Source organism: Danio rerio, chromosome 23 (genome assembly GCF_049306965.1).
Source record: "Danio rerio strain Tuebingen ecotype United States chromosome 23, GRCz12tu, whole genome shotgun sequence".
NCBI lineage: Eukaryota > Metazoa > Chordata > Actinopteri > Cypriniformes > Danionidae > Danio > Danio rerio.
Genome location: NC_133198.1, coordinates 40490635 through 40506058, shown reverse-complemented (window position 1 = coordinate 40506058; position 15424 = coordinate 40490635). Strand labels below are relative to the sequence as shown.

Sequence of the window (15424 nt, the reverse complement as noted above, 5' to 3'; positions counted from 1 at the left end):
TTATATCGCATGTCTTTGGACTGTGGGCGAAACCGGAGCACCCGGAGGAAACCCACACCAAAACAGGGAGAAAATGCAGACTCCACACAAAAATGCCAAATGACCCAGCCAAGGCTTGTACAAGTGTCTTTTTGCGATCGTGCCCAATGTGTCACCGCGATGCCTGCTTTTTGTTTTAGTTGGAACAATAACCACTCTAAAAACATACCTTTTGATTAAACCCTGACAATATAAAATCAATATTATTTTAGCATCTCACACAAACTGTAATAATATTATGAACTGCTTTTCTAACATAAAAATGCATTAGAATTATTGTAATTTGAAAGCTTTCCTTTAAAGGTATTAAAATGTAATCAGTTTTAAATGATCGAAAGCCCTAATCTACACTGTAAAAATATCTGTAAATAGGGAATATGCCGAATCATGCAAACAGGACTTTTAATTTGCCAGTAACCTGGGTTAATCGATTCCGGCGAACTGTATGCCAATGCAAAAATTGGCACGTTTAAGGGTTGTTTTCTTTAAAAAATCCGCAATCTCCACTGGCTGAGTGATATCCGATATAAAGTGGGTCTCAGATTGTACAAGAAGCACTGCCTTAAATGAAATTTTCCTCGCCATGTCTTTATAATGTGAGCATTCATTTTACCCCAGTATATTCAATAGAGCTTCTGCCCTAGCCTGACGATTCTGGCAGGTGGATGCATGCAAACGGCTGTTTGTCTCGATTTACGCTTGAGCAACTAAATGAATGCCAAAGTTTATTTAACTGAATGTATTTTAATGACCTTACAACATCGATGCTGTAAAAGGAACCATATAAAATGGAAAAAATTTCACAATAACAGGTCACCGGAAGTTTATACCCTATTAACAGTTTTCCGATTCATGTTTTTATTTTTCATTGTTTATTTATGATAAAATGATGAGACTTTGATCTTTCTTATGAAAACTTTTAACAATAAAAGTTGAAAAAATTGACTTTTATTAACATTTATAATAGTTTGTTGGAATATTTAATCAACATGCGTGTTCAATAAAAAAGGGGGGGTGTTTTTCTTAAATGTCAAAAATATTAGTAATTTACTGGTTACAAATTAATAATTCAATTCACAGAATTCTGGTATCCTCAATGCAATGCAAGAATTACATTCAGGAGGTGCAGAACAACTTTCATTTCCTGATTCACGCTTTTATACATAGCTATTATTAACAGGTGGAGTTTAGTGAAATTCGCCACTTGTCAACCATTCTCCAGTCCTTCATTGGCCGCACCCATACATACCTCCTCTTACTAATTCTCTGCACAATGTCAAAAGCACGAGACTTCGTAACTGCAAATTCTGTGCCCACAGGAAGTTTAATATATTAGAAGTTCAGTTAATATATCACCTTTAAGCAATACAAATCCAATTGTATATTAAAAAAGAAAAACAGACAAAAATAATAAAAATATACATTCCTTTTTCCCAACAAGTTATTGTCTGGTTGGTGTGGTATATTACGCTACAAAAACCTTGTACTAAACTGCCAGCACATTTTCTGTTATGTTTCAGAATTACTTCTCTCTTTATAATTTTTTATACATCCTATTATTTTAAACTACTAAATTGTCAATTAAATTACTTTGTCAACTATTGATGTTGATGACTCTACAGCAGTGATCATCAAACTTGTTCCTGGAGGGCCGGTGTCCTGCAGATTTTAGCTCCAACCCTAATCAAACCCACCTGATCAAGCTAATCAAGGTCTTACTTGGTATACTTGAAACATTAAGGCAGGTGTGTTGAGGCAAGTTGGAGCTAAACCCAGCAGAGACACCGGCCCTCCAGGACCGAGATTGGTGACCCCTGCTCTACAGTTTAACAGAGCAGACATCAACATCCCATAATGCAATTATGTAAACACTGTAAACAACTAAATAATGCAAACAACTGTAAACACAAAATACTAAAAAAAAACTGTTAAGATATTTTTTGACAGTTTCACAGTCTCTTTAGGTATATATAAATATATATTTTTAGACTGTAGATTTATTCATTAGCACACGTAAATAAAGTAAGAATCACCTTCAGTTTGAAACTCTCTTGCCAGATCTCTTCAGGAACTCAATAAGGTCTTACTTGGTCTTTAATTTGACAATTTGCTTTTAAAGAGATTTTAAATAAATCTGTTTTTAAATGCTAACAAAGCTCTGCCTAACTAAACAAGAACGAAGCAAACATCTTTTGCACTGTAACTATATTTGTGCAAATATTTCTTAGGGAATTAACTATTTATGACTGAAGCTTCAGGGAATTTCACCCGGCACAGTGTGTGTGTTTAGAAGGAATAATGCAGAATCCAGTGCTGCTGTTCAAGGGAAGAGAGCAGTGCTGCTGAGGAATACCAATGCAAGTCTTTTTCCTTATCTCTTCGCTTTTTAAACACACCAGAAACAGGTCTGTCATCCTTTTTTATCGCTCCCTCTCCCTGTACGCCTGAAAGATGTCTCATTGATCCTGTATGTCCCGGTCCGGCACACCTTGTTCCCCTCTGTGACTCCAGAAGAGACTATTAACACTTTCATTGAAGCTTTTGGGTGAGAAGTAACACCCCTCACACTACTATTATTCTGTCGCTCTCACACTCAAACCCACACTCACATTTTATAACAGATAGAGGTGAGATTACACTTACAGAATCCCATGTCGGGGACAAAATGGTGTCCATCACAGCTACTAGTGCACAAATATGTCTGGACACACACTGTCCCAACACAAATTAAAGCTAATTTAATCGTTTTTGTACATATTTACGTGGTGTGAACGTTAAACTATTCAGTTGTCACAAGCTTTAAAAGTCATTTTTGAGTGCATGAATACAGCACAGAAGATTTAGGTCAGGACTTTTTCAGTGTTTTTGAAGTAAGTTTGCTTTGAATAAAGCATTTTAAGAGTTCATACTTAGATATTGCTTGACACTATTTGCAGGTTTGGCATGCCGTCCCAGGAGAGAACCCCGAGCTCGAAGATAATTGAGTCAAGGGCTTCCGCCAGTTAATTTAGCATTAAGGAGGTAGGAATCAAGAGCTCCCGTTGGTAAAGAAAAAGTAGGAGATGGGGTGGAACAAAAACAAAGATACTTAACACCCTTTGTAATATTAAAAGTGACAACCTTGACTCACTAAAGTGTAAATGGGAAGCTGATCTGTGTAGTGCAAGTCATAATGATTCATATATGACAGACATCTTTTTACTCGATGTAATTTATTGACATGTTTTTGCGCTAAAAATGTTTAATAAAAATATATTTGAAAAACAAAAATAAGCGACGTAAGGTGAAATGGGCTATTTATTGTTGGCTTGGATCAATCTGATTGGATTATCATGGACTGCGGACAGCTGCGATCGATCATATCACACGCTCATCTCGAAATTATAAAAAATGTATCACTTATTTAATAACAAAAAAGAGCAAAATAGTAATTTTGTAATGTAATTATTATAATATTACTTTTTAAACATAATAAATCATATAATCAGCTTAATACTGTAATAAATGAACACATTTTATGTACTTCTGTCATGATAATCTTCATAAAACTTTCTAATATGCTGCTTTGGCGATCAAGCTTTGGAAACAATATCAATAAATGAGAATGCATTTTGGAAAGTAACAGGCAGATTTTCTGAACTACCCATTTGGACAGAAGGCCAAAGCAAACTGATTTTGTTTCCAGATGTACAGCAGTATACATCATGAAAACCTCCCCAAGGACAAGTACAGGTATCAGTATAATGCCTGTGAAACACATGCTGCACAGTACTGCAAAATGTGGACCTGTTATGTACCTTTACACTGCCATCTGGATGTATATTATATAACATTATTCATTTATTTATTTTATTTTCAGCTTAGTCCCTTTATTAATCTGGGGTTGCCACAGCGGAGTGAACCGCCAACTTACCCAGCACATGTTTTACGCAGCGAATGCCTTTCCAGCTGCAACCCATCACTGGGAAATCTCGGCCCTGGAGGGCCGGTGTCCTGCACAGTTTAGCTCCAACCCTATTCAAACAGACCTCCCCTATAGAGTTCAAGTGATCTTGAAGACACTAATTAGTTTGTTCAGGTGTGTTTGACTAGTGTTGGAACAAAACTCTGCAGGGACACCGGCCCTCGAGGATCAAGTTTGCCTATCCCTGATCTAGATTCAAAAATCCATCTTTAAATCTTTATATATGCAATAAAGTTTATATCCTAACTTTAAGTTTATTTATTTCACAAAAAGGGAAAGTGTACATTAATCAACGATCCACATGAAGCTAAATATAAAGACATTAGCCCAAAGATTTCATTGGTGGTCCCTTGGCCAGATGTTAAAGGCCATAACAAAAAAAATACAAATTCAAACTAAAAACAAAACTCAAACACAAAAAACAGCCACAACGATAGCTATATAAAAAGTTTAGTGTTCACAATGTTGATTATTAAGAAGCCATTTCGTGAAGTTTCACAAACTAATTTCGAGAGGGCCATGTGATATGATTGACCGCAGCTAGTCTCTTATCTACCATCATTAGTTAGCCAATCAGATTATTCCAAACTCACTATAAGTAGCCTAGCAAAAATTTACTCCCTTATCTTCATTTTCTGAAGAACTAGACGTTTTTCTAAGTGGAATATGGTAATCAGTCCAAGTCACTCTGTTTTCAGAGTAAAATAGAAGAGGAGGAGCTAAACCATGCATGATCTTGTAAGCAACTCAACCGTTTTTAAACTTAGGCCCTGTTTACACTAACATGTTTTAGTTTTAAAATGTATACGTTATGCTACGGTTACGCCATTCGCTCCCACTATGACGGAGTTTGAGCATCGAAAACAGAGATTTTTGAAAATGCTGAAGAGACTGTTTTCATTTTAAAACGCTGCTGCTCCATTTCAGTGTGAATGGGGGAAAACAGAGATATCTGAAAACTGATCTGATTGGGGCTTATTCCTCAATATTAAGTAGCCTACACACAGTTCAGTCTTGCATCCTCTCCTTGTAAGTTCAGACTTCGCAAGTTTGATATGGAAAACAAACTCCCGAGGACACGTCGAGTAAATCTTTTAAGAGGAAAAGTATACTTTATAACCTCATTCACGTCATCCTGTCTACATCGTTTCACTTTCTTAACAATAAATCGAAAACATGATATAAGGAACTGCCAATTTTGATATTAACAACTTAACAGACACAAAAAATGTTGAGGCGTCATGTAGCTACAAATTTATATAACCACCATTTTCAATGCATATAACAACATAAAGCCTATAACATTACTGCCTCCTTTTATTTTCATTGAAAATATGAAACTTACCCTCTCTTTTGCTGAATATCAGTTTTAATAATCAATAATGGCCATTATAAAAGTATAACGTACAATAAGTACAATGAATTATAGAAAATAAAAGAAAGCAATCAGTCAAATATGCAGAATCAGTGTATGCGGTTACATTAATTAATATATTAACTTATCTTTGCACTCAGGCTAAACACGTTACCCGAGAACAAGTTATAGATTCAAACCACCAAAGTCAGGGAATATGTTGTTAGATTTAGACAACAAGATGAATTAAAAATAACGTTTAACAAATATAGTTCAAGATTAAATCCAGTGCATGCCAGAGTGTGTGTGTGTGCTTATGTGATCCAGCATTATAATGTGGACAGAGAGTTGTCCAGAAACGCTGGGTGAAACACCAGTGTGGACGTGAATCATTTTCATTCTAAAACGCCTTTTTAAAACTAAACTATATTAGTGTAAACAGGCCCTTAATGATGTTTTCCCAAATCAGCAGGCTATGGGTTTTTAAAATAGTACAAAAATGAAAACCAAACAGTTCATTTAAAGTTGTCATTGCTTGTTTGTGTTAGACCAACTTATTAGACAATAACTTATAAGAGAGAAGATCATAGAATTTTAATACATTTATGCAGCCTTATTTGATAAAGAAATTCTAATAAAGCTAAAATGAACTATATAAAATTGTACCTCGTTACATGCCTTCTTTGTAGCTCAATAGAAATGTATCAAATCCAATGTACTCATTATTCACATACGCCATTTGATGTAGAGTATATAGCCAAATGGCTGAGGATGTTAATCAGTTGCCTAACTCTTAAGAACTGCATGAGCAATAGCAAATGTGTGCCTTCGCAAACACCACCAATGAAATCATGTTCAACTAAACAAACAGCAAGTCTAGTTGTGATTAATTTGATGCAGGTCTTAAGGACTATTGCATATTTATGCACTTGTCCCTTTGTCCACTGTAATCAGCTCTATGCTGAGAGGCTGTTGAAGGCTCTTTTGGCTGATTTCATGTCAAGCTGAAAGCTCTGCGCTGCCTGCCCAGGTGTTTTATGCTCACTTCCTGTACAATTCAATCGGCTTATTAATTGCCTCACTTGGAGGGAAAAATCTAAGTGTCCTTCAGCAACAGACGAAACGAGTTCCTTCCTCAGCCCACTCACAGGCTGTCAATGGACATTTTTTCCCTTTTCTTAGAGCTACATACGTATATATTTTTTAAATCTTTTGAAATACAGCCTAAAAATCCTTCAAATGACCTTAATCTAATCATCATGAGACAAAATAAAAACCTAGAGCTCAAAGAATGCACAAGTAGCATAAGCAAACATTTTATTATACAACATATGGCAATTTTTCACACTGACTGTGTCTTATTGTGCAGAAAAAAAATGAAAGTAGTAGAAAAATGTTTCCCAATCATTTTCCAGAAGATTAATACGATGCGCTGAAATTACAAAAACCCATGCCAGAGTTGACAGATGGAAGCTACGACCTTCACGTAAACGGCATAAAAATGAGTTGTCATGACTAACGCAATACACCGACACAAATTCAGCATAAATTACAACTGCTTGTCAGTATAAACACAATATACTTTGCTCTCGTTGGTCCCAGACAAAAATCACAGTGTAAAATTGATACGGTTTAAAAACGCTATTAAAAAGGCCCGTTTCAAACGTCACAGGTGATGCCTCCACTTGCTATGCATTACTGATTAGCAGAGCTATGACGAATGGTAGCAGTAAACATGTCAAGTCAATGGCTCGATTCCTAAGTTATGGTTTAATTCATTAGTGCTGCTCCCAGTGCCAATAAACCAGCTTTAGCCGCATCCCATTGAAGCAGAGCTGCTGAGAGAGGTCACCGGGGGACAGACTCATGAACATCAAAAGACAGACTTGCTGTACAAAAAGTAGTTCCTTCACATAGTCCATCAGTCTAAAGCACTTGGCATGTACTCACAATATCACTAGGTGCTGTGAGTATGAGATGAATGCTTTACAGTCTTTTGGTGTGCCGTTTAAGCTTTGCTTGATGTCGGGGATAGATAAAGGCTTTTCGGTGTAAGCTCTCCACCAATTCCGAATGATTGGCGTACCTGTGGACCTCCTTGTATTGTGCTTCTACTGGCTTTCCCTCTAGAACGCTTCCTCTGTAGGCAACACTGCCCAACTGTCATTCTCCCGAATTTTTGGAGGGCTGTTTCATGGTGCATCAATGGACGTACCAGAGAGAGTGGGTTGGCGGGATAGGCGACAGGACGGAGGCTCAGTGGTGTGGACACTAAACTGTATCCATGTGATGTCACACCAGAGTGCTGATAGTCATCTGTGCTTCATCCCAGCTGGTAACTGAAACCTCATCCAGTCTATTTACAATCTTCCCCACATCTTTCTCTGGACTGGTGTTTGTGGATTGGGCACCCCCCAGTTCATCCTCATCCTCCTCTTCCTCTGTAATCGAAGAAAGTCGTGTGGCGCTCCCGGGCTTTTCTGCAGGTGGCTGGTAGTGGCATTGGCCATTCAGGAGTCTCCGAAGAGGCATAAGAGGCACGATGTCTTCACCCAGCAGCTGCTGCTGGCAATGACGGAAGTCAGATTGGCGCTTTAGCCTCTTGAACTCTGTGAACGCAGATGTTGTGTTTTGGTAGAGGCTGAGCGCTAGCGCTCTGGCCTTTTCCGCCTTGGCCAATAGGACAGCATGGCAGCGCAGCACCACCGCTTTATTCTTCACCTGATGCCTGTAAATCCACGCTAATATCTTGGGCCGGAATGGATCAGCAGTGCAGTACGTGATCCGGTTGAGAGAAAAGAGGTGACTAGGCTTCTTTTTGCCACTTTTATCAACTCCCATGCGTATCCCATGAGGCCCTACAGTTATCTTCATCTTAGCGCTCTGTTCGCCATAGTTGCTGCGGGTCCAAATCTTAGCCACCGCCTCCTGCGTACAGTCCTCGCCTTTAGCCACAATAGTGACCGCGCTGCCCAGGTAACGCACATTATAGGTGGGTTCCTCCTTATTAAGCTCCACTTTTTGCCGTTTGCTGTGGAAGACGCTCCCCAACCAGTGGAACGGGCAGTCGGGAAGGAGATCCGGACAAGAGTGGAGCAAAGTCGACAGCAGCGAATGGTAAGTTAGCCCAGCTCCAAGACTTTTCGGCTTGCTTTTGGACTCATTCTCCACTAGCACAAACTTACTCCTTTTCCAGGGCAGCATGATCCTGAAAGAGTGGAACGGATTCAGCACTCTCCCTTAAGCAGCAACGAAGAGCGTTCTGGTGTGTGTGTTTCTCAGAGAAGCACAGCAAAGGAAACTGCTCTGGCACCCGCTGATGAGAGACTGAAAGCAGAAAGGCTCAGCTGCTGTGCTCGCTCCTCCTTCCTCTTCCTCCTCCTCCTCCTGCATCACTGAGTGCTGATCAGCGCTGGGCTCCAAGCCTCGTCGCTCTTCATTTAACTCCTTCAAAACCCTCACCTGACAGTTTCCATGCAGACTCTGACCAGCGACCCCGAGGCAAAACAAAAGGGTTCATCCTCATGTCAGAGTGTCCTATTAGAATGTTGCTGAGAGTCACTTCTGCCATTGATATACCATCACATTGCCCAGCTCTAATTTAATTCATTCAGCTTCTGGAAAAACTCCAGGAAATTACTTTACGTAACAGCTGCAAAAGAAAGAAGGTGCTAGAACAAAACGTTAACATGGTTATTATATGTCTAGTTGTGCAAGTGCGTGGGCGGCAGAGCCCAAATCGATTGGAGACATTTCGTTCTTGACATTTGAACATGTTTACAGATTTGCTTGAAAGGATGAATCACTGTCTCATCTATACATCTTTCATTACAAAAAGTCAAAGTCAAAGAATATTGGCTTTAAATTATGCAACTATTCTGCTCTTTACTGTCGAAGTCAGTTGACTAAAGAAAAAGGCTTTTAATAATACTTTTTTAAATTAATAAATAATTCACAAATTAAAATTATTTGACATCCTTGTGTTTTCCCAGATCTATGAGATGTGGTTTGTTTCATGGAACACAATGTGCTACTATTCATTGCAATTTAAATTAAAAGAGGTGTTGAAGCTTCAAAACGGACCATATAAAACTATTATACACTTAAAGATAAAAAATTAATAGAAATGTTACATTGTTGGTTGTTGAAAATCTGTCTTTATTCTTTTTGCTGTGCGGACGAGTTGATGAAAAATATCATTGAGCAAGAGAGGACACCATACGACTTTGGGCACAAACCTAGGACAAACTTAAAGGTTTACTAATTTGAATCAACGAGACATCCAAAAGCAGAAACTTCTGGTTCCAGGTCCCATTTTTATTTTTATTATTGTTGTTATTTTTTTATTTATATATATATTTTTTAACATTTATTTTCCTTTTTTAATAAGTTTATCTTTTTTTCCTTTTTATAGTAATTTAAGGTTCCCTGTTTGGGCTTCTAACAACTTTTCTTCATTGTTGTAGACGGTTTTGAATACCTATTTCATACTTCTATTTATTTATTTTTAACTGGCTTAATTTTACCATTACTTAACCCTAAATACAGATTTGGCTTATTGCCTTTTTTGGTTTGGAAATTTGTTTAATGTGTATGTATTTAAATGTATATATAAAAATGTATTTTATTTTATTATTTTTATTTGTTTTAGTATGTCCTTGTCATTACTCTTCAATTTTTCCTTTTTATTGACACTACTGTTGTTATCGCTGGCACTGTTATTAATACTTTTATTTAACAACCTGTATATTGGTTATTACATGTATATCTATGCACTTTGCTATATGCTGATTGCATGTTTTTCTGTGTTCGAAAAATACAAAATAAAAGAAAAATTTTATGGAAAAAAGAAAAATATCATTGAGGTTCAGTTTATTCTTCTGATCCAGTTATCTAATCCTCTATTACGAAGTAACTTTCAGCAGTTGTGATGGCTGTGACGCACGACTAATGCCTTGTACGTAGCTGTGTAATAATATTTCAGCGTGCTGTTTGTGTTGCTCTGCAATAACATTTCTGAAACGCTAGCTGGCAGTAGGTGTTTATGTTTCTCTGTGTCAAGTTTCTTCGCAGGTGTATAATTTTTTCTGAAAGCTACCTTAAATGTACAAGTAGCTAAAACTTGCTCATTTAGAGAAACGTGCAACAAATTTAATCAAAAGACAAACAAAAAACAAAAGTTTCCATCTGGAGCTCCTTCACAGGACTCAACACTTGTAAACACTCGCTCTATCTGGCTGATGACACTCACAGCTACCAAACGACCAATCACAGAGCTTGTGCTATGCGTTGTTGTAATGCGCAGTTACATTTTTTGAGAAGTGCAAGTCGACGTCAGCCATGATGAGGGCTATGTGACCGCACGAAGGCTGCGCCAGAGCAGACACATGCACTTAACAAAGAACTGTCTGACCTGTCCCTCAACATTCAAATCTGGCAGCTAGCTCTCTACAACTCACATGGTCACCAACTGATGCCAAGCAGGGCTGTTCCCGGTCAGTACCTGAATCGGAGACCACATAGGAAAGCTAGGTTGCTGCCGGAAGTGGTGTTAGTGGCCAGCAGAGGGGCGCTCAACCTGCGGTCTGTGTGGGTCCTAATGCCCCAGTATAGTGAAGGTGGACTCTATACTGCTCAGTGAGATAATAAAACGAGGACCTAACTTTCTGTGGTCATTAAAAACCCACAATGTCCTTCAAAAAAAGAGTAGGGGTTTAACCCTGGCATCCTGCCCACTGGTCTTTGTCCATCATGGCCTTATAACCATCCAAATATGATAGTTGGCTTCATGACTCTCCACCAATCAGCTGATGCGTGGTCTGGCGCAATATGGTTGCAGTTGCATCATCCAGGTAGATGCTGCACACTGGTGGTGGATGAGAAGTTCCCCCCACTGTCCAGAAAAGTGTTATATAAATGTAAGGAACTATTATTATTATTATTATTATTATTATTATTATATCTATTTTAGGTGTGAAGATTTGGTACTGAATGACAATAAAATTTTCAATATTTTGTGGTGTCAAGGCAATTTGGTCGATACCTAAAAATAATCTAACTCAATATCCAGCCCTCTTCATAAAGTTTCATTTAAATCCTTCTGAAACTTTAAAGCAGTTTTTCTTTATTTTAACAATTGCTAGGAAAAAAAAACAGCACATTTATTAATTCCTCCTGTTTTGTTCAAAAAACAAATACTGGATTGCAATAACTTGCAGTTGATGATCCTTTTTAATGTTCCCTACAGTCTCTGAGTCTCAGGATCTCATTGGGCTGGAGTGTATTGGTTGAGCCATTCTGCCAGGGCAGGTCAGCAGTTATGCATTACATCGAAAAGCATTTCCATCAATCCGATAGACTGCGCAGAGGAGTGGAACTGCTCCTGTCACTCTGAGATTACTTCTCCGTTTGATGGATTGGTTCCTATTCCAAATCAGTCATTACAGAATGGTTATAGCACGCTGGGGAATTTCAGTGTTGACTTTTGTGTTAGTCGTTCGCAGAACAAAAAAAATGGAGCATAGAAAGGAAATGCTGTAGAAAAGAAATGCTGAAGTGGTTAACTGCTTGTTTGCTGATCATTTTAAGTACTTAACTGCTCATGCGTCACTACATTGCATTTAATTCTGAGTTGAAGCATTTTGGCGCTGTCAGTTGAAGAGAAGGCTCATGCAAAATAATAAATAAATAAATAAATACATAAATAAATAAATCTTGTCATTTACTGTATGGCTGTAATGAAGGTGCATAGACAAAGATAAAGTTCCAAATGCAGCTTTATTAAAAGTGGGCACTCAGCTTGGTGGCTGTGACAATGGCATTGTGCTTTAGTGCAGTACAGACCTTTTTCTTCACTTCTTTATTGAGACCATCATAGCGGATACTTTGAAACTCCGTCTAATAATTGCAGTGTTTCTTAACTTGGATTTGTAAGTCAGAGTCCCAATCGGCTCCTTGTGAAGCAAATAGTGTACTCAAAATTACATTGATGAATGAAGACTCCAGCAACTGTCACTGAGTAACTATGCTTACTACTTATGTTCAAGGAAATCACATTCATTTTGAGCTGTGGTCAAAACTGACTGGGAACACTTCAAATTAGAAAGAAAATGATTCAAGTATTTTAAAAGATTTAACTTTTTTTTTTGAAGTTTTGGACCAAGATGCTAATTGTCCAATTTATTTTAATGACCCATGCCAACCCAAGCCAAGCTAAAAGTGCACCCGTCAGACCCAGAGATCAGCCAAACACATAAAAAAATACCTACAGTAAATCATTTTATTGCACACCTTCCAGCCAATCAGAATTTCATCAGACCATGGAATAATCCACAGTAACAGCAGTAAAAAAAACTTCATTCCTAAATTCCTGCTTTTCTGGGATCAGGTCACGAGGGCAGCAGTCTCAGGAAAGACCCCTTGACTTCCCTCTCCTCAGACACTTCCTCCAAATTCTCCAGGGGGATACGTAGGCGTTCCCAGGCCTGTCGATAGACATAGTGCCTACTCACACTATGCGATCCGAACCGTGCCCAGGCACTTTTCCTGAATCGTTTGAGAAGTGTGAGTGCTCTGAATCGGGCTCAGGCACAGTTCATTTGGCCGGCCCTGGCCTGATTGAAAGAGGCATGCCAGAGCACAGTTCACTTGGGCTTTGGCGCGGTACGCTTGTGTGTGAGTTCAAAGCGCACCAGAGCTCGAAACTGAAGATGAGACATGACTTTTAAGGGACTGCTTCATATGGTTTTATTAATCGTTCTTACTTTTCAAGGAACGCAAACTGTCTTAGATTATTAAAGTCACAATATCCTCACTGCACGACAGGTGCACCTTAAGCAAACCTCCTAATTCCTGCAGCATGAGGACTTTGATTTTCTACGAGAGTCAAAAGTGACTGATCTGTTCGGCGAAATAGTTGACTGCATGTCACTGCATATCAAACGACTAAACTGATATAACTAAAAAATTGTCCACTGTGCTGAGTGAAAGCGCTTCATAAACAGTGCATCATCAATGATATAAGTGAGCCCTAACCGAATGTAATGTGAGTGCTGCCCGTCGGGAGAGACGGCAGGGGGGACAAGTGTGCTTTGGCTCAGTTCAAGGCAACTGTACATAGTGGGAGTATGCCCATAGTCCCTCTATCGCAGGGGTCACCAACATGGTAGCCCACGAGGATCACGTGTTGCCCACAGGCCTGTTCTAAAAATAGCTCACCATAGCGCCACTTAACAGTAAGCTCCATCTAATATAAAAGTAATCATTTAAAAATGTTAATATTTGCAGAGATATATAAAAATAAAGTGTTGCACATTGATACATTAAATACAGGGTATTTCCTACCCTGTTAAATCATTGTTGAAATTTGTTATTTGAGAAATGTTTATCAAACTGGTAGCCCTCCACATTGATCGGTACCCAAGAAGTAGCTCTCAGTTTCATAAAGGTTGGTGACCCCTGCTCTATCGAGTCCTGGTTCATCTCCGAGGCCTCCCCCCGGTTGGACACCTGGGGTAAGGACTTTCCTCCAACTTGGAGATGGCAAGCCACCTTTTTCCAATGGAGCACCATGGCCTCAGACTTCTCATCCCAGCCGCATTAAACTCGACAGCAAACTACCCCAGTGCATGCTAAAGGTCCATGTCCGATGAAGCCAACAGAACATTAACACCTGCGAATAACAGAAATGAAATCCTGCGCTCCCCAAACAGGACAGCCTCCGGCCCAAAGCTGCAAATAGAATTTCTGAAATGTTTTAATTGGTGATATTAAAGCATAACAAAAATATATTTAAAAAACTGCTAATAAAAGTACAGACAAAACTGAATTCAGACATATCCTAGTTTAACCTTGAGTAAAAAATTACACTTAATAAACAAATATTTCAAGCCGATTAAAGCCAGAGTGCTCACGTGCACTTGCCACAAATAGCAAAGTCTCCTCTCCTCACGTTTTTCTCTCAAAGCCTGACCCTGAAATCAAAAAGCTGCCAATGACAACAGTGAAATGCACTGCCACGAGCAACAACCAACTTTTATATCTATTTTTAACCTTAGAAGGGAGCTGCCGCCTGTATCTCCAGAGAAGGCCTGAAGGGTAGGACACTTGTTTCAGCCCATTATGTGAGATGGCTCTTTTTTTTTTAAGAGCATAAAAAAAGCAAAAGCTATTGGTTCTCCAGTGATGTGGCCATGCGAGCGAAGGGTTACATGCGGCTGCCTTTATGATTTTTGACTGAAAGCGACAGTGGGATGAATCTTCCTGTGACGTTGTGTGCCTCAACCTAATGTGGACGATATAAAATAGGACTGTAATTTAGAGAATCTGTCCGTGACAACTTGAAGATGAACTGTGAGTGGACAGGGCTGGAGCGAGCCGCCCCGCTCTGGCCTTTACGAGGATTGATGCGAAGGGCTCACATTGACATCTCTGCCATGGGCTCAGCGCTGAAACTGATGAATGAATCTGGGTAATCTCTATTGCAGGACTGACTCCAGGGCATGTTTTGATTAAATTCCATATCAGTCACAATTTAAAATATTGGCCTTTTTTCTACATCCCATGATGCTTTTGTATGGGAGTAAGGTAATGGACCCTTTTCACAAGATTGATCATCATCCTAAATTCCTGAACATTTTTAATATTAAGATTTTTTTAAATGTATGAACATATATACAGTTGAAGAAAACATTATTAGCCCTCATGTGATTGTTTTTCTTCTATTTTCAAATATTTACCAAATTATGTTTAACAACTCAAACAGTATTTCCTATAATATTTTTTTTTTCTGAATAAAGTCTTTTTTGTTATATTTAGGCTAGAATAAAAGCAGTTTTTTTTTTTTTTTTACATTTTAAAGTCAATATTATTAGCCCCCTCAAGCTATAATTTTTTTCTGATTGTCTACAGAACAAACCGACAACAGATATATATATAAATATATATATCTATATCTCAACTTTGCATCAAGGTACAATATTTGAATTACAGATTGTGTGAGGTATTTGTAAAGCACCGTTTAGGGCAGGACAGTAAGTTTGACGTTGTTCTCTCTTCTGGCTGCCGTT

At 38.5% G+C, this 15424-nt stretch overlaps 1 protein-coding gene and 1 long non-coding RNA gene across 2 annotated transcripts in view; both read right to left on the bottom strand.

Annotated features, from left to right (window-relative positions):
- Positions 1 to 15424, bottom strand: part of LOC101884801 (uncharacterized) — a 177623-nt gene that overhangs the window by 108631 nt on the left and 53568 nt on the right. The window lies entirely within an intron of this gene.
- fam43b (family with sequence similarity 43 member B) lies at positions 6661 to 8654 on the bottom strand. The gene has a single exon (NM_001004547.1). The coding sequence runs from the start codon at positions 8559 to 8561 to the stop codon at positions 7650 to 7652; it is 912 nt and encodes a 303-aa protein (NP_001004547.1). The 5' UTR covers positions 8562 to 8654; the 3' UTR covers positions 6661 to 7649.